At 41.5% G+C, this 22,234-nt stretch overlaps 2 protein-coding genes and 1 pseudogene across 2 annotated transcripts; all 3 read left to right on the top strand.

Annotated features, from left to right (window-relative positions):
* The first annotated feature begins 649 nt into the window (after positions 1-649).
* Positions 650-4,408, top strand: LOC139321336 (phospholipase A2 inhibitor and Ly6/PLAUR domain-containing protein-like). The gene is made up of 5 exons (XM_070950006.1): positions 650-683; positions 1,037-1,162; positions 1,905-2,057; positions 3,220-3,364; positions 4,228-4,408. Exons 1-5 carry the CDS (start codon positions 650-652, stop codon positions 4,406-4,408), a joined length of 639 nt encoding a protein of 212 aa, XP_070806107.1.
* A 3,401-nt stretch (positions 4,409-7,809) lies between these two features.
* LOC139320959 (phospholipase A2 inhibitor and Ly6/PLAUR domain-containing protein-like) lies at positions 7,810-13,748 on the top strand. The gene is made up of 5 exons (XM_070949524.1): positions 7,810-7,934; positions 8,741-8,866; positions 10,849-11,001; positions 12,767-12,913; positions 13,252-13,748. Exons 1-5 carry the CDS (start codon positions 7,880-7,882, stop codon positions 13,407-13,409), a joined length of 639 nt encoding a protein of 212 aa, XP_070805625.1. The 5' UTR covers positions 7,810-7,879; the 3' UTR covers positions 13,410-13,748.
* A 401-nt stretch (positions 13,749-14,149) lies between these two features.
* LOC139321028 (phospholipase A2 inhibitor NAI-like) lies at positions 14,150-21,694 on the top strand (annotated as a pseudogene).
* Positions 21,695-22,234: the final 540 nt, after the last annotated feature.

Here is a 22,234-nt window from a genome sequence, read left to right as displayed (position 1 = left end):
AAATAATAAGACCTCCGCGAAAAAAAGGCCAAGCGCTTATTTTGGGGTTCAAAAAAATATAAGACAGGGTCTTATTTTTGGGGAAACATGGTAATAGGTTCTTTTACTAAAGGCTGCTGGCTGCAGTAAAGTCAGGCAAGTACTAAATTTCCCATGTGGAAAGGTTATAGATTGTTCCCCTCATCCCAGCCCTCTCCCCCCATGACCAGTTCATCTTCAGTCAATGAAGAGGCCTTTAGGTGTTTTGAGAATGCTGAGATGTTTGAAGTAGTCAGCATTCCAATCTTCCAGGGCGCATGGCCTTGAGAGCTGGCACAAACTGGTTTCATGCCCTTCTGGTCTTCGCCAAACTGTCAATCCCCTTTCCAAATTCCCATCACAACCCCACACATGCTTATTGCCCATTTGTCCTCCCTCCCCTCTAGCCTTTGGGGTGCCAAGCTGAAGATGGTAGTCCTGACAGATTGGGTTTATGTTAACTGTCCTTGGTCCAGGGTCACAACATGAATAGAACTTTACTAGAACATTATACAAGTCTTTTGCTGCTTTTAATGTGTCTAAATATTTATGCCTCTCAATAGATACATATTCTTGAACATGGTTTCATATGTGACAGACATCCAATTATGCCACCAAAGATGGAGGGAGGATGTGGGGGTACAGAAATGTGGAGGTGACTGCTGGTGACTGCTGTTTTGTGACCAGAGTCAGAGAGAGTCTTCCAAAACATATTTACCTTTAAATTAGACTTTCCCAGCCCAAGCCATTCCACTGGGGAGAATTTCAAGGGCCATAATTCTCAAGAAATACACCCTCAAAGTTGGGAAAAACCCTAGGAGGTTCTCTTGATAATGTCTGACAATTTCTAACACATTATTCCCTTGTTAAATTTAAATGAGGTTAACCAAATGGAACGAGGTTACAGAAAAAATATGATATTAATCTTGAACATCAATAAAGGAGGGTTTAATTAATGAGTACATAATTTGGTTGGCTCTCTGTAGATCTGTAATCCTTTTACTTCTGTCCTCTGCAGTAACATCTCTAAAATGCTATACCTGTTTTATCACCCATGGACAATGTAGAAATGAAGACATGACATTGGTGGAGTGCGAAGCAGATGAAACATATTGCATTTCCTTGACTCTCCGTACCACTTTCAGTGAGTGAAGCATCTTTTCAATTTAGGTGTCAGAGAACATTATCATCTCAAGGGATAATTCGATTTTCTTGAAGGTGGATGATATACCATTGGCTGTAACTAATCTCAATGTATTCTGGCATTTTCAGTGGAGTGTGTTTATTAGGAATATTATGTAGAGAAATGTTCTTTTCTCTTGCACTGTCATGTACATGGAAAATACTGAGGGGAGAGAAGAAAGGGACCAAATGTTCCTTCTAACTGTAGAGAAGAGTTTTCCAGAAGTTCACCAATCAAAGTAAATTGTTTCTTCATATCTGTGATAAATGGAGGAAATCAAGTTGAAGCCTCTCATTTTTGGCTTCCTGAAACCCCGCCCCACATGTCCCATTTTCGCCAAAAACAGGGCCTGCAGAGTGCTCCTGGGGGCTGGGGAGGGCAAAAAAGCAACATGTGGGGGGTTTGGGAGGCCAAAAACGGGACGCGCAGGGGGCTTGGGAGGCCTGCAGAGTGGTCCTGGGGGCTGGGGAGGGCAAAACCTTTTTTTTATTATTGTTTACCAAAATCTTGTTTAATTTTGGTGCTTCTTATACTCCGGTGCATCCTATAGTCCAAAAAATACAGTAATCTTTCCAACAGCTAACAACCATTAATACCAGGGATCTCCAATTAAATAGTTAAATAAACAGACTGCTTTGTAAATATATATATAGATATATAGATATTCATTTTTCTTACATCCCAACATTTCATCTCTTCACAGGCATTCCTTCAGTCAGTTACACTACTAAGACTTGTGCAAAGCCCGAGGAAGCCAATGATGGTTATTACAGTATCACTTCTGTAGGGGCAAAATACTTTGAAGCCCTTCTTTACAGTTGCCAGTTAGATGGTTGCAATAGCCTTCCTTCCAGTTGTAAGTAATTCAACTGAATGTTTCCTTGCAGAAGGGCAGAGAAGGTTAAACTTTGTGGGCAGGGAGTGAGAAAGTAAGGGGGAGCAGATTTCACTCAGCCTGAGCAGAATGCAAGAGGACTTCTGCATATACACACACATGAAACTTGCCTCCAGAAGTTGTGAATGCTCCAACACTGGAAGTTTTAAAGAAGAGATTGGATAACGATTTGTTTGAAAGGGCATATGGTTTCCTGCCTAAGCAGGAGTTGAACTAGAAGAGAAGAGCTCCAAGATCCCTTCCAATTATGTTATTTTATTCTATTCTACACACACACACACACACCGTGGAGATATAAAATTTGAATGGAGCAACAAACCTCAAGGAGGGAAGGGGTGAGGAAAGTTCATTAGTTGAGCAAGCCATTGCTGGGTCAAATATAACGTAATAAAAATAGGAGCTTTCTATAATTGTAGAATGGACGCGGTGGCTCAGTGGCTAAGACGCTGAGCTTGTCGATCGAAAGGTCGGCAGTTCAGCAGTTCGAATCCCTAGAACCGCATAACAGGGAGAGCTCCCGTGACTTGTCCTAGCTTCTGCCAACCTAGCAGAAAGCATATAAAAAATGCAAGTAGAAAAATCGGGACCACCTTTGGTGGGAAGGTAACAGCGTTCCGTGAGCCTTTGACATTTAGTCATGCCAGCCACATGACCACGGAGACGTCTTCGGACAGCGCTGGCTCTTTGGCTTTGAAACGGAGATGAGCACCGCCCCCTAGAGTCAGGAATGACTAGCACATATGTGCAAGGGGAACCTTTACCCTTACCTATAATAGGAGAACATGGCGGTCCAACAACCCAGGATGAAATAAGGCTTAATATAGGTCCAGAGTTAAAACAACCATTTTGAAGGGGAACTTCAGAACATGCATCAGAGTACATTTGTAATGGATAGGAGTGGAGCAGATGGGATGAGGTGTCATCTGTTCCTTGACTGAAGAAGTTGGGAGGTGACCTGCTTGTTTGCCGGGATAAGCAGGAAGTCCAACTCTGCCTTTAGACTCTTGCAGGATAAATCCTGTCCTGGCTGGGAATTCTGGAAGCCAAGACGCAAAAGATCTTGAGATTTAATATGGGATGGTGTCCATGAAAATGTTTGCTCGTTTGAGGTTGGTTTCTGCAGTGCCGTATCGTGAGGAACTTAAACCCAATCGATTGATATGCCCAGGATCGTATGCAAGAGATGAATATTCTCCCCAACTACCTCAGCCAGTTCTCTGTCTTGGCAGAGAGAATTGGTGTGGAAATATAGATTTTGGCATGTATACATGTGAGTAGAAGATCTTTCTTCCCTTATCTTTCTTGCTGTTTTTTTTTTTTTTAATTAAAAAAACACGTAGGAAAGAGAAAAATGCAATTGAAGTGCTGTGGTTAGAATCATGTTCTGGCCTCCATTTTGACTGTTTTGGTCCGCACAACTGACACTCCTGAACCAGTGGTGGGATTCAAATTTTTTCATTACCGGTTCTGTGGGCGTGGCTTGGTGGGCATGGCATGGCTTGGTGGGCGTGGCTTGGTGGGCGTGGCAGGGGAAGGATACTGTAAAATCTCCCTTCCCTCCCCACTCCAGGGAAAGGTTACTGTAAAATCTCCATTCCCTCTCCACTCCAGGTGAAGGTTACTGCAAAATCCCCATTCCCTACCAATCAGCTGAGACTCGGGAGGCAGAGAATAGATGGGGGTGGGGCCAGTCAGAGGTGGTATTTACCGGTTCTCCGAAATACTCAAAATTTCCGCTTTGAAGAGTCTCTGATGATCCCAGCTGAGTTTCCTGATTGGCAGAGGCTTTTCAAAGCATTAGAAAAAATGCTTTGAAAAGTTTAAAAAAAAAAAAAGTTGGCCACGCCCACCCAGTCACATTACTCCCCCCCCCCCCCACTAAGCCACAGAACTGGTAGTAACAAATTTTACATTTCACCCCAGCCTTGTATGATTTTGAGTTCTTAGCCTGGTCTCCTTGAAGGACTGACAAGAAGACCGTGGCTTCATGACTATTTTGTATACCTACTTTGAGGGAGGTGGATAGCTCCCTTCTGGCTACTTTGGGGGGGGTTAAGAAGAAAAAATATCATTGTTTTGGAATGTCTCATAACCAAATCTCAAGTATCCTTATTCTTTCTTTTTCTTCCACAATTGGAGCTATTCATGATGAGATATTTGCCCAAGGATGTGTAACAAAGAATGTATGTTCCTACCCTCTAGGAGAGACACAAATGGGCAACGGCATTGTAAAGTTCAATGTCACCTCAAATAATTGTAGCATTGCTTTACAATTACCTGATGTTTTTTATCATATAGTATTTGAAAATTGAAAATCTTCCCTTAGCAATTGAAAATTGTAAAAGTGGAAAGGAGATTGGCGCTTTAGTGGTAAGAATTACAATGGTTTGGGGCTAAGCATTCTTGGGAATTTGGCAGTAATTTAGAATATGGAGGTGCAAGCCAGCTGAGGGGAATGTGGTTTTTCTCTAAACGATCCATTTTCTCTCAATCATAATGCAAATAAATTTGGGTGACAAAAGTATTTGTGTCTGTGTATTCTCTTAAGGGAAGTTTGAACGCACACAAGAAGACAGCTTGGTTAAACTACCATTCCCTCCTCTATTGTCATCCATTCTGGATCCATTCACATATAGAGCCATGATGGTGAACCTGTGGCATGTGTGCCAGAGGTGGCACACAGAGCCCTCTCTGTAGGCACACGTGCTGCCGTCAGCTGCTCTTCTGGTTTTCTTCTTCTTCTAGCTGGTCTTTGGCTACACCGGAGCGCCGGAAACCTGAAAATCAGCTGGTTGGCATGCATACCAATGTTGAGTTTCTGGTGTTCAGGCACGTGCACACACATTCCGATTTGGACACCCAATGCTGGAAAGGTTCGCCATCGCTGATATAGACAGACACCCTTCTTCCCTTAGCATTTGAAAATTGTAAGTGGAAAGGAGATTGGAGCTTTAGTGGTAAGAATTTACAATAGTTTGGGGCTAAGCGTTCTTGGGAATTTGGCAGTAATTTAGAATACTGGAGATGCAGGCTAGCTCAGGAGAATGTGGTCTTACTCTAATAATCATATTTAGAGCAAGTAAATTTTGGTGACAAAAGTATTTGTGTCTGTGTATTCTCCTAAGGGAAGTTTGACCACACACAAGAAGACAGCTTGGATAAACTACAATTCCCTCCTCTATTGCCATCCATTCTGGAGTCATTTCTGCTATGCTCTTAGACCCTTTTCCTCTGGGATTCTTCCATTTTTTGTTGTCACATCCTTCTCACCAAACGAAATGAACTTAAGGAGATATCTAGAGCTCTTCATAAATGTGGGAAAGGGGTTTTGTATCTAAGTCCTGGTTGTGTATCCCAGATCTCCATCCCTCATTGCATTTTTTTCCTCTTCTTCTTTCAGCTCTTTTCTGGTGTCTTTTCACAGCTTCTTTCTCTACTTTGATGGCCATATTTGTGAAGGAGGATATAGAGACACTGGGCAGAATTGTGTTGGGGATTGCAAGGGAAGGGAGTTGTTGTAGAGGAGGATCAAACCAGAGTCTTTGAATCAAAGTATCTCTGGGATCAAAAAGGAATCTGTTTCTCCCTTGAACCCACAAAAAGACAATTTTTCAGTGAGTGGCCATAGTAAAAACCAATCGTCATGGTTTTTACTATGGCACTACTGGCTGGGGGATTCTGGGAGTTGAAGTCCACCCATCTTCAAGCTTCCAAGGTTGAGAAACACTGCCCTAGAGGAATGAATGGCTCCCAACTTCTTTCTGATTGATTGCCCGTTTGACAGCAGCGTATAAAAGAGCTGTCAAACGGGCGCGTTCTGTTCTGTTGCTGACTATTGCTGTGAAGTTGCACTCGTTCAATAAATGTTAGCTGTTGAATCTCTGTCTCGCCTCAGTCCTTGCCGCAACCCCGTTGATTGGAATATTTTTTAAAAAAATTAGATTTATATGCCGCCCTTCTCCGGAGACTCAGGGCGGCTTACAATGCGTTAAGCAATAGCCTTCATACTTTTGTATATTTATACAAAGTCAGCTTATTGACTCCACAAACTGGGTCCTCAATTTACCTACCTTAGAAAGGATGGAAGGCTGAGTCAACCTTGAGCCTGGTGAGATTCGAACTTACAGTAATTGCAGACAGCTGGTGCTAATCACAATGCTATCAGTCTGCTGAGCCACCAGGCCCTTGCCTAGGAATTTAACATCTAGAGCTCTTCATAAAGGTTGGAAAGGGGTTTTGTATCTAAGTCCTGGTTGTGTATCCCAGATCTCAAGGAGGTGCCCTCCATCCCTCACTGCATTTTTTTTCTCTTCCTCTTTCAGCTCTTTTCTAGTGTCTTTTTACAGCTTCTTTCTCTACTAACACATGAATAGAGGCATGAAGCTGGACCAGCTGCATATCAGCCTGGCTGCTGTAAGGGACCCAGCTAGGGCTAGCTGTCTGTCCACAATGAAGCACTCTCCAGCAGCATGGCTTCACTTTCTCAGGCCAGGCAAGGAGTGGAGGGGTGGGGAGGGGCGTGGCAAGAGACCGGATGAGGCAAAGCACCTCTCAAGGTGAGTGTCGTTGAGTTGGCTACGCCCACCCAGTCACATGACCACCCAGCTATGCCTACCCAGCCGGTCATTAGGGCAGAGAACCGGTTGTTAAATTATTTCAATCCCACCACTGCTGATGACACATTTGACCTAGTTCTAAATCTTAACAAAATATTGAGAGTACCAAATCCTAAATTAACTTCCATGTACAGATCAAACTAGAGAGGACAAAGGACTACCTCTTGAGGCATCACACAAGGGAGAAGCCACCATGTTGACCTTTCTTTCCAACATCACGGAGAGTTGTAAAAGGACCAAGACAGGTTTACTACACCAATATAGATCTTGACAAAGGCAATCCACTTGTTTGACCAAACTATTTTGATCCCATGCCTGAAGCCAATTGAAATGGCCCAGATTTCAGCCATTCTCTAATTGGTCCCTCATCACCATCTCAATAATCTTCATCGAAAAAGGAAGAATGATGATTGGTCAGTTAGTTACATAGCACCTCCGAATCTGGGGTGGGAAGAATTATAATCACATAAGAAGCAAACTATCGTAACATGTCATCTTAAATTATAACTGTACTTTAATCTTTATTTCTTATAGATAGAGTGGGAGATCAGTAAATATAGTAATAAGTCATGGAAACTAAGGGCCAGAAACTAAAATCTGTGTACAAAAATAAAAATATAATAATAGAAATGTTCAGAAACTTATCACTAATGTAAAACAAAGTACTGACATATATATTATGCACAACTGTAGGATCAGAAAAAGGTCCAAAACGATCCAAATAAATGAATGTAGGAATTAAGGTGAAACAGAGTCAAGAGAGGCAAAGGATACAAATCAGATATAGAGAATTATAGTAGGATATAAAATCCGCTTTAGAAGCTAAATGTTGGACCATTAGGCCAAAAACTAGTCAGGTGACTCTATCCGAGCCCTAGAAAGCAGGGCTGAATAAGCAAAGTAAGATATAGACATATAGTAAACAAGAAATCTAATCCGCATTTGACTGCAGTGCAAAGTTTATTTTGTGTGTATTTTTTAAGAAAATCATTATCATTCCTAATGGAATTTGGTTTCTGCCCTGCCTGAATTTGCTATCTCTGTCAGCCAATCATTTGCGATCCTACATTCCACTTCCTCCAGCTACTTTTTCAAAAACATTTCCCCAGTTGCAAAGCTGAGCAATAGGTGGCTTCAGGAAAAGCAGCAGAGTTGACTTCTACCAACATGAGGGCTGCTGGAATTCTTGTCTTCTGTCTCTTCTCCTCCATCTTGTCAAAAGGTAAGAAATGTAATTTCCTTAAAACTGAAATGTAGAAACTTCAGGAGACTTCAGGAAGGGGATAGAGGCCAGGCAGACTGATGAAGCCTCTGGTAAATTGTTCTACTACAAGTCGTTCTCGACATATTTGTCCATTTGTACAGTACCCATCTGAAGTTAAAGGACTATATGTACTGGATGCAGGATTAATGATTGTCTCTTCAGAGTATCATGAGAGCCAATTTGGTGCAGTGGCTGAAGATTTTGGAGTAGGAATGGGACACTATGAGTATATCCATTCATGAGAAACAAAAATTAGGCAATGACATTGGACCATTGGGCCAAAAAACTAGGCAGGTGACTCTATCTCAGCCCTAGGAAGAAAGAGTTGGCACAACACATCTAAAATGTGCCCAAATCCTGCATCACCAGGAATCAAGAGCCAACGTTGATATCAACAATTATTCAGAATTCATAGACATTCAGAATTCAGGTTCTTGAAGAAAAATGGCCTCAGCCAGCATCCAAATGGCTTATTCACAAAACTGGTCCATGGCATAAATACCAAAAGATGGGAAGATCCCGTTTCATATTAAAATGTTAGAGGTCTGAGAGGGTGAATCTCTCCCTTAGTCTCAACTTCTCTTCCATTTCCACAATCTGATCTCATCTTCCACCCTTCCACAGGTTCCCAGCAGAAAAAAACAACAGGGGGAGACATGTTTAGTAAACCAGATTATAACAGGAGTCTTGGACGTAAATGCTAGGATAGCAAAACATACAAAGGTGACGCTGATCATTGGCATGACTATGTCTTCTATTTGTAGTGACATCTCTAAAGTGTCAAAAATGTTTTACCCTTGAAACTGAATGTGAAGGAGATGATGTGAAGGTGGTGGAGTGTAACGAAGAGGAAGAATTTTGTTCTACTGTAGTTGCCAATACTACTATAAGTAAGTGAAAATTCAGTTTGTTTTCAAGCATGTCTATCACTTGGTTTCTGGACCATCAAGGAATAACCTGCAGATGCTTCCCATTTTTTATATAATTTTTATATATTTATTAGAACATAGAAGATCAGAGTTAGAAGGAGCCTTGGAGGTCTTCTAGTCCAACTCCCTTCTCAAGCAGGAGACACTATACCATTTCAGCCAAATAGCTGTCCAGTCTCTTCTTACAAGCTTCCAGTGTTAGAGCACCCACCACTTCTGGAGACAAACCGTTCCACTGACTGATTTTTCTCATTTTCAGGAAATTTCTCTTTATTCTTTGTTGCAGCCCCTCAAATTTATTTATTTATTTATTTGTTTGTTTGTTCAACTTGTATGCCGCCTTTCTCCGAAGACTCAGGGTGGCTCACAACAATAAAACAACCAGTTAAAAATATAAAATACATAATATATAATTTATATTAAAAAACCCCAAATCTAAAAACCCTCTCAGTCCAGGCTGGGCGATGTAAACAACCATGTTTTTAGTTTGCAGCGGAAGGTGCGAAGGTCAGGAGCCAACCGGAGCCCCAGGGGAAGTTGATTCCAAAGGGTGGGCGTGCCCACAGAGAAAGCTCTACCCCTGGCGGTCGCCAGCGACACTGTCTAGCTGACGGCACCCGGAGCAGGCCGTCCCTGTGAGAACACACCGGGCGATGGGCAGCTGTTGCTGGCAGCAGATGGTCCACCAAATATCCTGGGCCTAAGTCATGTAGGGCTTTATAGGTCATCACCAGGATCTTGAACCTCACCTGGAGGACAACCGGCAACCAATGCAAGTCGCGCAGGAGGGGTGTAACATGGGAGTATTGGGACCCTCCCATCACAACCTGCGCGGCTGCATTCTGTACCAGTTGAAGTCTCCGAGTGGTCCTCAAGGGCAGCCCCATGTAGAGACCATTACAGTAGTCAATGCGTGAAGTAACTAGCGCATGAGTAACCGTGCGTAGATATTAGAACACTGTTATTGTGTCACTCCAGTCCTTCTTTTTACTAGACCAGACATACCCAGTTCCTGCAACCGTTCTTCATAGGTTTTAACCTCCAGTCCCCAATCATCTTTGTTGCTCTTCTCAGCACTCTTTCCAGAGACTCAACATCTTTGCTGACATATGTCACCCATTTCATTGTCAAGCAACAATAAAATGCTAACATTTAGCATCTAGGTTATGCTAAAACTTGATTGGGTTTGGGACTTTCCTTCAATGACTTCTCTTGGGGGTTCACTGAGGGACAGTAGAAGTCCAATGTTATCTGCCAATGTTATTTGTTATTTTTTAAACTTAGGTGAATTGACACGTGCATGGGGACAAGAGAGGACAAGTGATGAAACACACATCCTGATGTAGCAATGTACACTTTACCCTTTTGAATGTGCATCCCAAATTGCAAGCTAAACAGAAGGAGCTTACATTACTTTCTCACAATGCAAGATTCGTCGTTCTGCAAAAGCTCCAGATTCAGCAGTTGCCTGTGTGCTTATATGTTTCTTGGGAATAAATACATCTTCAAAGGTGTCAACATTTACATGAAAGCCAGTGAGGATTGCTAGTTCAGGTTAAGATTAGGAGCCAGAAGATCAAAATTCTTGTCCTTCCTCAGTTGCAGAAGTTTCACTAGCCAGTTATTCTCTGCGGGTTCAAGAACTAATATAGTGGGAAATGTGCTGGGTTAGAAGCAGGGAGACTCAGCCATGGAAGTTCACTCAACAGTTTGGGTCAGTCAATCTTTCACAGCCCAAATAACCTTAGTGGTTTTATAGGGAAAAGTAACAAGTGAAAGTGTTATGAGCTCCTAAACAAAAAGGATATACATTTCATAAAGTGAAATAAACACAGGTATTTAGCAATTTCTTCCAAAGTACAACAGCCAAATGAACATGTTTGATATGCATTTCTTCATTTGCTGCTGAGTTCCATATTTCTTTTTTTAATTCCCTTCTGCAGCCAGTACTCCAATGTATGTAATGGTCAAGGGTTGTTCAAAACGTGAGGACTGTTTTGATGGCCTCTACACCACCTCAATAGTAGATGGTAGATTTGAAGTAGCTAGAACTAACTGTTGCCAGACTGATGTCTGTAATGCAGAACCATTCCTGTGTAAGTATCTACACCTTAATACATCCTTTTCAAACTCTAGATTTTTTTTTAAACTCTTACTTGTTGCAAAGAATCTTGGATTCCTTGATTCCATCTGGGCTGGAATTGAACTCAAGTATATAAAAAGAATGTCAAGTTGGATTAGGCTGTGATAGACATTGAAAGGGTTAGTGGTTGGTTGGTTGGTTGGTTGGTTGGTTGGTTGGTTGGTTTTGTCAAGCATTTAAGAGATAACAGGTATAAGTATAAACATAGATATGAACATAGTAAATGGGTACAAATAAATGGAGACAGTAGAACAGGGATGGTACGCACACTGGTATGCTTACGCCCCTTACAGACCACTAAGGAATGGGATAAGGTCAACAGTAGGCAGTCTAAGGTTACAGTTATGGGGATTTGGGGATGTTACAACAGGTAGAGCATTTCAGATATTGACCACTCTGTTGCTGATGTCGTATTTTCTGCAATTGAGTTTGGAGCGGTTTACCTTGAGTTTGTATCTGTTCTGTGCTCGTGTATTATTGCGGTTGAAGTAGTCATTGACAGGTAGCACATTGTAGCAGTTAATTTTGTGTACTATGCTTAGGTCAGACCATAGGCAGCGTAGTTCTAGGTCAGTGATGGCTAATCTTTTTGCCGTCATGTGCCAAAATTGGGCGGAGTGGGGGGGGATTGCACGCGTGTGTGCCCACACTCATAATTCAATGCACCCCATCTCCCCATGCATGCATGCATGACCCCCCCTGCTCTCCCCCCGCTTTTGGCACGTGATGACACGGTGGGCCCGGTAGGCTCATTTTTTGCCCTCCCCAAGCTCCAGAGGTTTTCTAGGAACCTGTAGAGGGCGAAAATGGCCTTCCCCATCCCCCTGGAGGCCCTCCGGAGGCCTGGAAACAGCCTGTTTGCCGACTTCTGGTGGGCCCGGAAGGCCTGAAAATCAGCTAGCCGGCGCGCACATGCACTCACGTGCCCACAGATATGGCTCTGTGTGCCACCTGTGGCACCCGTGCCATAGGTTCGCCATCACGGTTCTAGGTTGTCCAAGCCCATAATTTCAAGCCTGGTGGCATAAGGGATTCTGTTGTGAGTAGAGGAGTGGAGGACTCTTCTCGTGAAATACCTCTGGACTCTCTCAATTGTATTAATATCCGACATACAGTGCAGAATACAGGTTTCTCTTTGTCAACAGCCATATGAAAAAATGCTGCTGAGTTTTGTCCAAACCAATCCCTTAGGTTTTGAAGCCATGATGTTCTTCTTCTGCCTCGGCCTCGTTTGCCTTCAATTTTTCCCTGGAGGATTAAGTGAAGGATGCTGTATTTTTCTGGGTGATGCATCACATGTCCAAAATACTCTAACTTTCGCTTTTTAATGGCTTTGATGATTTCCCTTTGCTTTCCCAGGCGGCTTATCACCTCCTCATTTGTGATTTTGTTAACCCAGTTTATATGTAATGGCCGTCTGTAAATCCACATCTCAAGTGCTTCTAGTTTCTTCAAGTGGTTTTCTGTCAGAGACCAACTCTGTACTCCGTAGAGCAGGATAGAAAAGATGTAACATCTGACAAGCCTGATTTTCAGTCTTAGGCTTATGTCACGATTGCAGAAGATCTTTTTTATTTTGAAGAATGCTGTACGAGCTTTCTCTATCCTTGTATTTACTTCCCTGATCATGTCCCAGCTTTCATGTCAATTAAAACCGATTCCAGGCAGACGAGCTGAAGCTTTGAAACGTTGCTAACTGGAATATTTGCTTCCTCCAGTGGAAAATTATGCAGAGTTTCAACCAAACGGGTTACAGTGCCCAGGCTGCTTTGCACTAGATGAGGATTCTTGTGAAGCCAATCAAACTGTAATCTGCGCTGGCAATGAGGATCAGTGTCTTACCATAACTAGTACCACAGAGGCTTGTGAGTAGATATTTCCTTCCTTCCTTCCTTCCTTCCTTCCTTCCTTCCTTCCTTCCTTCCTTCCTTCCTTCTTTCTTCCCTCACTCACTCACTCACTCACTCCTGCCCTTTTTTAAAAAAATAAAGGAAGATGATCTACTTGGAGAAACTTTATGGAACAATTAATATATGGTAATCAGATTTGTATCAAGTTTTTCAAAGAACTTTATGGTTATATAAAGGCCACAAGAACATCAAGGCCAAACTATATAAATAGCAAATGAACAATCTGCATTGCTTTATAATGTCTATGCTATAGAGTCTCATATGCACCTTTTCTGCTTTTTTCTTATCCCCAGTTGGAAATTACACTGAAAAGTCCACTTACCAAGGATGTACGACACAGAATTCATGTTCCTTCCCTTTAGGATTTTCTGAGCTGGCTGATGGGCAGATTCGATTCAATGTCACCATCCTGGAATGCAGAAATGCAACTTTTTCTAAACTTGATTATTAGTGATACTTGGGAAGAGCCGAACCTTCTTTGCAATTATTGGGAAATTCATAAAAAATGAGAAAGTTTGAGATTTAATAGTGAGATAAGTAAGAGATTGGAATAACAGATGCTTTTGATTCTTACCTAAGTCAGTTGTAGAAAGCTGGAAATTTGGGGCAAAAATGTTGAACTATCATGCTTTGAGATCACAGCTCAATAAAATATGTATTTTCGATCTTCAAAGTCCACAGAATCATCATAAAAATGAATTGATATGACAAAGGAATCTGCATTCAGTATTCTTTTTCTTTAGAATTTATATAAACAAAGGCATTCTGAATAAAATAGCTCTTTCTGATGCCTCCTGTCTTCCATACTTAAGAAATTGTATTGATCGTTTTATGCATTTTCATTTGGAATCTTTCTCACTGAGTTGTACAATGTCCTTTTGCCTGAACATTTATAGATTACTAATTCATTGTATGACATTTCACAGTATCCCCATAATCATGCGATCAGACTTTGGATGTTTGACAACTGGCATGTATTTACAATGGTTGCAACATCCTGGCTCATGTTATCACCGAAACCTTCCCGGCCAGCCGCCACAGGCAATCGATAGCGAAAACTGGATTTGCTGAGTGACCATGTGATTCCCTTTAACAACCACAGTGGGTGGAGCAGATGGGATGAGGTGTCATCTGTTCCTTGACTAAAGATATTGGGAGGTGACCTGCTTGGTTGCTGGGATAAGAAGAAAGTCCAACTCTGTCTTTAGATGCTTGGAGCCCAAATCCTGTCCTGGCTGGGAATTCTGGAAGCCAGGATGCAAATGTTCCTTGAGATTGGATGGTGTCCATGAAAATATCTGTTCATTTGGGGTTGGTTTCTGCAGTGCGTATTGTGAGGAACTTAAACCCAATGGATTGATATGCCCAGGATCGTAAACAAGACATGGAGATTGTCCCCAACTACCTCAGCCAGTTCTCTGCCTTGGCAGAGAGAATCGGTATGGAAATATACGTTTTCGCATGTATGCATGTATACATGTGAAAGGAAGACCTTTCTTCCTTTATCTTTCTTGCTTTTTCTTTAATTAGAGAAACACGTAGGAAAGAGAAAAATGCAATTGAAGTCCTGGGGTTAGAATCATGTTCTGGAACATAGACAGTATAGGGACAGATATAGAAATATGAGCCCCAAACAGACAATTTGTGCCTTCTAAACTAATACCTATTCTCAATTCTGCTATGGTATAATATTTTTTAAGCAAATTTACCAAGCAAATGTGTTTTTGCCAAATCTTCATCCAGAGAAAAGGATTCCACCATAGCTGGTAAACAGGTCAAGGGAACAATGTCTGTCCACTATGTAAACATTCAGAGAAATATGAAAATGGACTCTGATCACAAATCTTCCATGGCAAAAAAACAAAAACAGAAAACGCAACTGTGGCAGAGTCCTCCAACATCCTAGGATGTGTACTGTGTCTAGAGGTGTAATGGGCAGAAAGAATAACCTGGGTGAACAAAAAGAACAGCCATAGCAAGACAACGGTCAGATAAGAGAAATATAAGTCCGAGCTAGAACTGTAACCTGAGAAAGCATGTCAAGCATGGTAAAATCAGAAGCCCAAATGAATATTAAGGTTTATTGCAAGCTTATGGTCTCTACAAGATCCTGAACTACTAATGGTCAAAGCAAATAGGCCGTAGATAAGAACCAGTGGAATTCAATGAGGGCTGGACTTAGATCGTGAAGAGACTCGAGACTGAGGACACATTTGACACACACACCCTCGGGGTCAGCCTGGCCATCTCCTGCAGCAGGAGTCCTCAACCGCTGGGCCCCAGAGGAAGCCTGGTTCCAAATGTTAAGGCCTCACGTATCTCCATTTACATGTGCAGTAGGCACGCATGCCTGCCAGTCACACAAATTTAACATTCCCTATCCTCCACCAACAGTCCGCAAAGCCAGAAAGGATTGGGGAACTCTATCCTATAGTATCCTAGACAAGACCCTCCCTTGTTGTCAATAATGAAAGGGGTGGGGGGAGAAAATACATTCCCTCTTGCAAGGTTCTGTTACTATAACTTTTTAATAAAAGTGGTATAACATGTATGATTTTGAGTTCTTCGCCTGGTCTCCTTGAAGGGCTGACAGGAGGACAGTGTCTTTGTGACTATTTTGTATAGCTACTTTGAGGGAGGTGGATAGCTCCCTTGTGGCTACTTTGGGGGGTGAAGGAGAAAAATATCATTGAATAGAATAGAGGATAGAATAGAATAGAATAGAATAGAATAGAATAGAATAGAATAGAATAGAATAGAATAGAATAGAATAGAATAGAATACAGAAAATATGGAGTGGAGTGGAATGGAATGGAATGGAATGGAATAGAATAGAATAGAATAGAATAGAATAGAATAGAATAGAATAGAATAGAATAGAATAGAATAGAATAGAATAGAATACAGAAAATATGGAGTGGAGTGGAATGGAATGGAATGGAATAGAATAGAATAGAACAGAACAGAACAGAACAGAACAGAACAGAACAGAACAGAACAGAACAGAATAGAATAGAATAGAATAGAATAGAATAGAATAGAATAGAATAGAATAGAATAGAATAGAATTCTTTATTGGCCAAGTGTGATTGGACACACAAGGAATTTGTCTTGGTGCCTATGCTCTCCGTGTACATAAAAGAAAAGATACGTTCGTCAAGAATCATAAGGTACAACACTTAATGATAGTCATAGGGTACAAATAAGTAATCAGGAAACAATATCAATATAAATCGTAAGGATACAAGCAACAAAATTACAGTCATACAGTCATAAGTGGAAGGAGATGGGTGGTGGGAACGATGAGAAGATTGATATAGTGCAGACTTAGTAACTAGTTTGACAGTGTTGAGGGAATTATTTGTTTAGCAGACTGATGGCGTTTGGGAAAAAACTGTTCTTGTGTCTTGTTGTTCTGGGGTGTAGTGCTCTATAGCGTCGTTTTGAGGGTAGGAGTTGAAACAGTTTATGTCCAGGATGCGAGGGGTCTGTAACAGGGGGGAAATGTAAAATTTGTTACTACCTGTTCTGTGGGCGTGGCTTGGTGGGGGTGGGGGGGGGGGTTAATGTGACTGGGTGGGCGTGGCCAACCTTTTTTTTTTTTAACTTTTCAAAGCATTTTTTCTAATGCTTTGAAAAACCTCTGCCAATCAGGCAACTCAGCTGGGATCGTCAGAGAGGCATTTTAAAAAATACCTCTCTGCTGATCAGGCAACTCAGCTGGGAGTTGCCAGAAACTTTTCAAAGCATTTTTTTTACCACCTCTTCGGCCAAGAGGTTGCAGAAAAAAATGGTTTTGAAAAGCCTCTGATGATCCCAGCTGAGCCGCGCGATCATCAGAGGCTTTTTTTTTTTTTTTACTTTTAAAAGCATTTTTTCTTCGGAAGAGGTTGTAGAAAAAATGCTTTTAAAAGTAAAAAAAAAAAAAGCCTCTGATGATCGTGCAGCTCAGCTGGGCATGGTGGGGGTGGGGGCGCAGGGATTTTTTCTACCAGTTCTATGTTCCACCTCCTCCCGCTAATTCTTCATAAACATTCTCCAGTTGAAAAGCTGAACAATAGGTGTCTTCCAGAAAGGCAGCAGAGTTGACTTCTACCAATATGAGACCTGCTGGAATTCTTGTCTTCTGTCTCTTCTCCTCCATCTTGTCAACAGCTAAAGAATGTAATTTCCTTAAAACTGAGATGTAGAAACTTCAGGAGACTTCAGGAAAGGGATGGAGGGCAGGCAGACTGAGGAAGATCAAATAGTCAAATAGCAAGAGTTTAAACAGTTTTTTTCCTTCTAGCCATCAGCTGGGACTCAGGAGGCAGCAATAGATTGATCAGTGGGGCCAAATAAAAGGTAAGAATAATGCTGGGAAGTGGGAGGGCAGAACCGGTTCGGTGACGTCATATCGTCACTGCTCCGGCTCGGTGGAACCGGGAGGAACCCACCACTGCAGTAGAGGACAACGGTCACAGAGAGTTGTAAAGGGACCAAAACAGGTTTACTACACCAATACAGATCTTGACAAAGCCATCCACTTGTATGACCAAAGCTATTTCCATCCCATGCCTGAAGCCAATTGAAATGCCCAGATTTCAGCCATTCTCTAATTGGTTCCTCATCACCATCTCAGTAATCTTTACTGAAAAGAAGAATGGTGATTGGTCAGTTAGTTACATCGCACCTCCGAATCCAGGGTGAGAAGAAGTATAATCACATAAGAAGCAAAGTACCATTTCATGTCATCTTAAATTATAACTGTACTTTAATCTTTATTTCTTATAGATACAGTGGGAGTTCAGTAAATATAGCAATAAGTCATAGAAACTAAGGGCCAGAAACTGAAATCTGTCTACAAAAATAAAAATATAATAATGGAAATGTTCAGAGACTTATCCTTAATATGTGACAAAGTACTGACATATATATTATGCACAACTGTAGGATCAGAAAAAGGTCCAAAACGATCCAAATAAATGAATGTAGGAATTAAGGTGAAACTGAGTCAAGAGGGGCAAAGGATACAAATCAGATATAGAGAATTATAGTAGGATATAGAATCAGCTTTAGAAGCTAGACTAAGCCCCTGAGAAAAGGCAGAGTAAGATGTAGACATTTAGTAAACAAGAAATCACATCCCCTGCAGGGATGTTTATTTTGTGTATATTTTCTAAGAAAACCATAATCTTTCCTAATATAATTTGGCTTCTGCCCTGCCTGTGATTGCTATCTTTGCCAGCCAATCATTTGGGACCCTATGTTCCACCTCCTCCCACTAATTCTTCATATACATTCTCCCGTTGCAAAGCTGAGCAATAGGTGGCTTCCGGAAGGGCAGCAAAGTTGACTTCTACCAACATGAGGCCTGCTGGGATTCTTGTCTTCTGTCTCTTCTCCTCCATCTTATCAAAAGGTAAGGAATGTAATTTCCTTAAAACTGAGATGTAGAAACTTCAGGAGACTATAGGAAAGGGATGGAGGGCAGGCAGACTGAGGAAATAGTCCTAACACTTTCAACAATTGCAGTATTCCCAAACCAGGTATCAAAATTTGGACATTAGGCAGCTGGCATGAGTTTATATCCGTTGCAGCGTCCTGGACATCTGCGACTTTCCTGACCGGAAGCGAGAATGGGGGAAGGCAGATTTGCTGAACAACCATGTGCTTCATTTAATGAGTGCAGTTACTAACCACCATGAAATAGTTGTAAAACTGGGAACAACTCACTTAACAATATTACTTAGCGGCAAAAGCTCCAGTCCCAATTGTGGTCTACGTCAAGGACTACATGTAGTGGATGCAGGATTAATGATTGTCTCTTCAGAGTATCATGAGAGCCAATTTGGTGTAGTGGCTGAAGGTTTTGGAGAAGGAATGGGACGCTATGAATATATCCATTCATGAGAAACAAAAACTAGGCAAGTGACATTGGACCATTGGGCCAAAAACTAGGCAGGTGACTGTATCTCAGCCCTAGGAAGAAAGTATTGGCACAATGCCTCTATAATATGCCCAAATCCTGCATCCCCAGGAATCAAAAGCCAAGGCTGATATCAACAATTATTCAGACTTCATAGACATTCAGAATTCAGGCTCTTGCAGAGCCTCAGCCAGGATCCAAATGGCTTATTCACAAAACTGGTCTAGGGCATAAATACCAAAAGATGGGAAGATCCCGTTTCACATTAAAATGTTAAAAGTCTGAGAGGGTGAATCTCTACCTTAGTCTCAATTTCTCTTCCATTTCCACAATCCGATCTCATCTCCCACCCTTCCACAGGTTCCCAACAGAAAAAACAATAGGGGAGACATGCTTAGTAAACCGGATTATAACAGGAATCTTGGACGTAAATGCTAGGATAGCAAAACATACAAAGGTGACTCTCATCATTGGTGTGACTATGTCTTCTATTTGTAGTGACATCTCTAAAATGTCAATCATGTGTTTCCTTTGGAACTAAATGTCAAAAGTATTCTACGAGGTCGTGCTACGAAAATGAAAAATTTTGTTTTACTCTAGTTGCTAATACTACTATAGGTAAGTGAAAATTGATTTTGTCCATCACTTGATTTCTGGACCATCATAAAGGAATAATCTGCACATGTTTCTCATTTTTTATATAATATGTATATATTTATTAGAACATAGAACATCAGAGTTAGAAGGCAGTTGTCTGTGCTTATATGTTTCTTGGGAATAAATACATCTTCAAAGGTGTCACTGGTGAAAGCCAGTGAGGTTTGCTAGTTCAGGTTAATATTAGGAGCCAGAAGATCAAAATTCTTGTCCTTCCTCAGTTGCAGAAGTTTCACTGGCCAGTTATTCAATGCAGGTCCAAGAACTAATATAGTGGGAAATGTGCTGGGTTAGAAGCAGGGAGATTCAGCCATGGAAGTTCACTCAATAGTTTGGGTCAGTCAAACTTTCACAGCCCAAATAACCTTAGTGGTTTTATAGGGAAAAGTAACAAGTGAAAGTGCTATGAGCTCCTAAACAAAAAGGATATACATTTCATAAAGTGAAATAAACACAAGTATTTAGTGATTTCTTCCAAAATACAACAGCCAAATGAACATGTTTGATATGCATTTCTTCGTTTGCTGCTGGGTTCCATATTTCTTTTTTTAATTCCCTTCTGCAGCCAGTACTCCAGGGTATGTAATGGTCAAGGGTTGTTGAGAATGTGAGAACTGTCTTGATGGCCTCTTCGTCACCACAACAGTAGATGATAGATATCAAATAGTTAGCGGTAACTGTTGCCAGACTGATCTCTGTAATGCAGAACCGCTTCATTGTAAGTATCTACACCTTAATACCAGGGGTGGGTTCTAAATTTTTTTACTACCGGTTCTGTGGGCGTGGCTTTTTTTTGTGGGCGTGGTTTGATGGTCATGTGAGAATTCTTTAGGATTTAGCAGAGGTACTGATCTACTAGGCTTTTAACTGCTTGCAGAGCTGTACCGGTCTACCCATTTGTTCTTGGAGCGTTCCGGTCTACCCATTTGTAGACTGAGCACACTAGTCTGCCACCGCACTGCCTTTTAACACTGATCAGCTGTAGGGCGGCCCTTTGAAGCCCTACAGCAAGAGTTTAAACAGTTTTTTTCCTTTTAGCCGATCAGCTTGCCGAGCTGAGGCAGCGGGGAGATTCGGTGCGGGAGGAAATAAAAGGTAAGAATAATGCAGGTGGGGGGGGGCAGAGGCAGCGGGGGGCGGGAGGCGGGAGGGCCCAGCTCCCGAACAAAAAGAACTGGTTCAGTGACGTCATATTGTCACCGCTACTAGCTCCGCCGAACCGGGCTGAACCAGGAGGAACCCACCACTGCTTAATACATCCTTTTGAATCTCCAGCTTTTCTTTTCTTTTTTTTTAAACTCTTGTTTGTTGCAAAGAATCTTGGGTTCCTTGATTCCATCAAAGCTGCAGCGGAACCCAAGTATGTGAAAAGAATGTCAAGTTGGAGGAGGCTCTGATAGACGTTAAAAGGTTAGTGGTTATCATGAAACTTTGCTAACTGGAATATTTGCTTCTTCCAGTGGAAAATTATGATGAGCTTCAACCAAATGAGTTACAGTGCCCAGGCTGCTTTGCACTAGATGAGGATTTTTGTGAAGCCAATCAAACTGTAATCTGTGTTGGCAATACAGATTACTGTATTGAAATAACTAGTGTCACAGATGCCTGTGAGTAGACATTTCCTTCCTTCCTTCCTTCCTTCCTTCCTTCCTTCCTTCCTTCCTTCCTTCCTTCCTTCCTTCCTTCCTTCCTCCCTCTGCATTGCTTTATAATGTCTATGCTATAGACTCTCATATGCACCTTTTCTGCCTTTTTCTTATCCCCAGTTGGATATTACAACGAAAAGTCCACTTACCAAGGATGTGCGACATCAAATGTATGTTCCCTCCCGCTAGGAAATTCTACGATAGCTGGTGGGCTGATCAACTTCAATATCACCACCCTGGAATGCAGAAATGCATCTTCTTTTGAACCTGTTCATCTGTGATAGTTGGGAAAGAGCAAACTTTTTTTGCAATTATTGGGAAATTTGTAAAAAATGGGAAAGTTGCAGATTTAATAGTGAGATAAGTAGAGAATGCAATCAAAGATGCTTGTGATTCTTACATGAGTCAGTCGGCGAAAGCTGGAAATTTGGGGCAAAAATGTTGAATTATCATGCTTTGAGACCACAGCTCAATAAAATATGTGTTTTTGATCTTCAAAGTCCACAGAATCATCATAAAAATAAATTGATATGACAAAGGATCCTGCATTCAGTAGCTTTTCCTTTAGAATTTATAGAAACAAAGCGGTTCTGAATAAAATAACTCTTTCTGATCCCTCCTGTTGGTATGGAAATATAGGTTTTGGCATATATACATGTGAATGGAAGAACTTTCTTCCTTTATCTTTCTTGCTTTTTTTTTAAATTAAAGAAACACGTAGGAAAGAGAAAAATGCAATTGAAGTCCTGGGGTTAGAATCATGTTCTGGTCTCCATCTTGACTTTTTTTGGGCCCATCCAACCGACACTCCTGAATGGTTTATAGGGAACATAGACAGTAATGGGGCAGATACAGAAATATGAGCCCCAAACAGACAATTTACCAAGCAAATGTGGTTTTGCCAAATCTTCATCCAGAGAAAAGCATTCCACCATAGCTGGTAAACAGGTCAAGGGGACAATGTCTGTCCACTATGTAAACATTCAGAACAATATGAAAATGGACTCTGATCACAAATCTTCCATTGCAAAAAAACAAAAACAGAAAATGCAACTGTGGCAGAGT

Source organism: Pituophis catenifer, unplaced genomic scaffold (assembly GCF_029215685.1).
Source record: "Pituophis catenifer annectens isolate HBS135680 unplaced genomic scaffold, rPitCat1.0.hap2 SCAF_9, whole genome shotgun sequence".
NCBI classification, from domain to species: Eukaryota; Metazoa; Chordata; class Lepidosauria; order Squamata; family Colubridae; genus Pituophis; species Pituophis catenifer.
Note: the sequence above shows the minus strand (reverse complement) of the source record. Positions and strands in the feature narration are given on the sequence as shown.

Bases quoted from the DNA above. Each gene is read 5' to 3' on its own strand.
- LOC139320959 (XM_070949524.1), top strand. From the start codon at position 7,880: ATGAGGGCTGCTGGAATTCTTGTCTTCTGTCTCTTCTCCTCCATCTTG. The intron at 11,002-12,766 runs GTAAGTATCTAC...TGCTTCCTCCAG, and splicing joins TAATGCAGAACCATTCCTGT to TGGAAAATTATGCAGAGTTT. The intron at 12,914-13,251 runs GTGAGTAGATAT...TCTTATCCCCAG, and splicing joins AACTAGTACCACAGAGGCTT to TTGGAAATTACACTGAAAAG.
- LOC139321336 (XM_070950006.1), top strand. From the start codon at position 650: ATGTGGGGGTACAGAAATGTGGAGGTGACTGCTG. The intron at 684-1,036 runs GTGACTGCTGTT...TGTCCTCTGCAG, and splicing joins AAATGTGGAGGTGACTGCTG to TAACATCTCTAAAATGCTAT. The intron at 1,163-1,904 runs GTGAGTGAAGCA...ATCTCTTCACAG, and splicing joins GACTCTCCGTACCACTTTCA to GCATTCCTTCAGTCAGTTAC.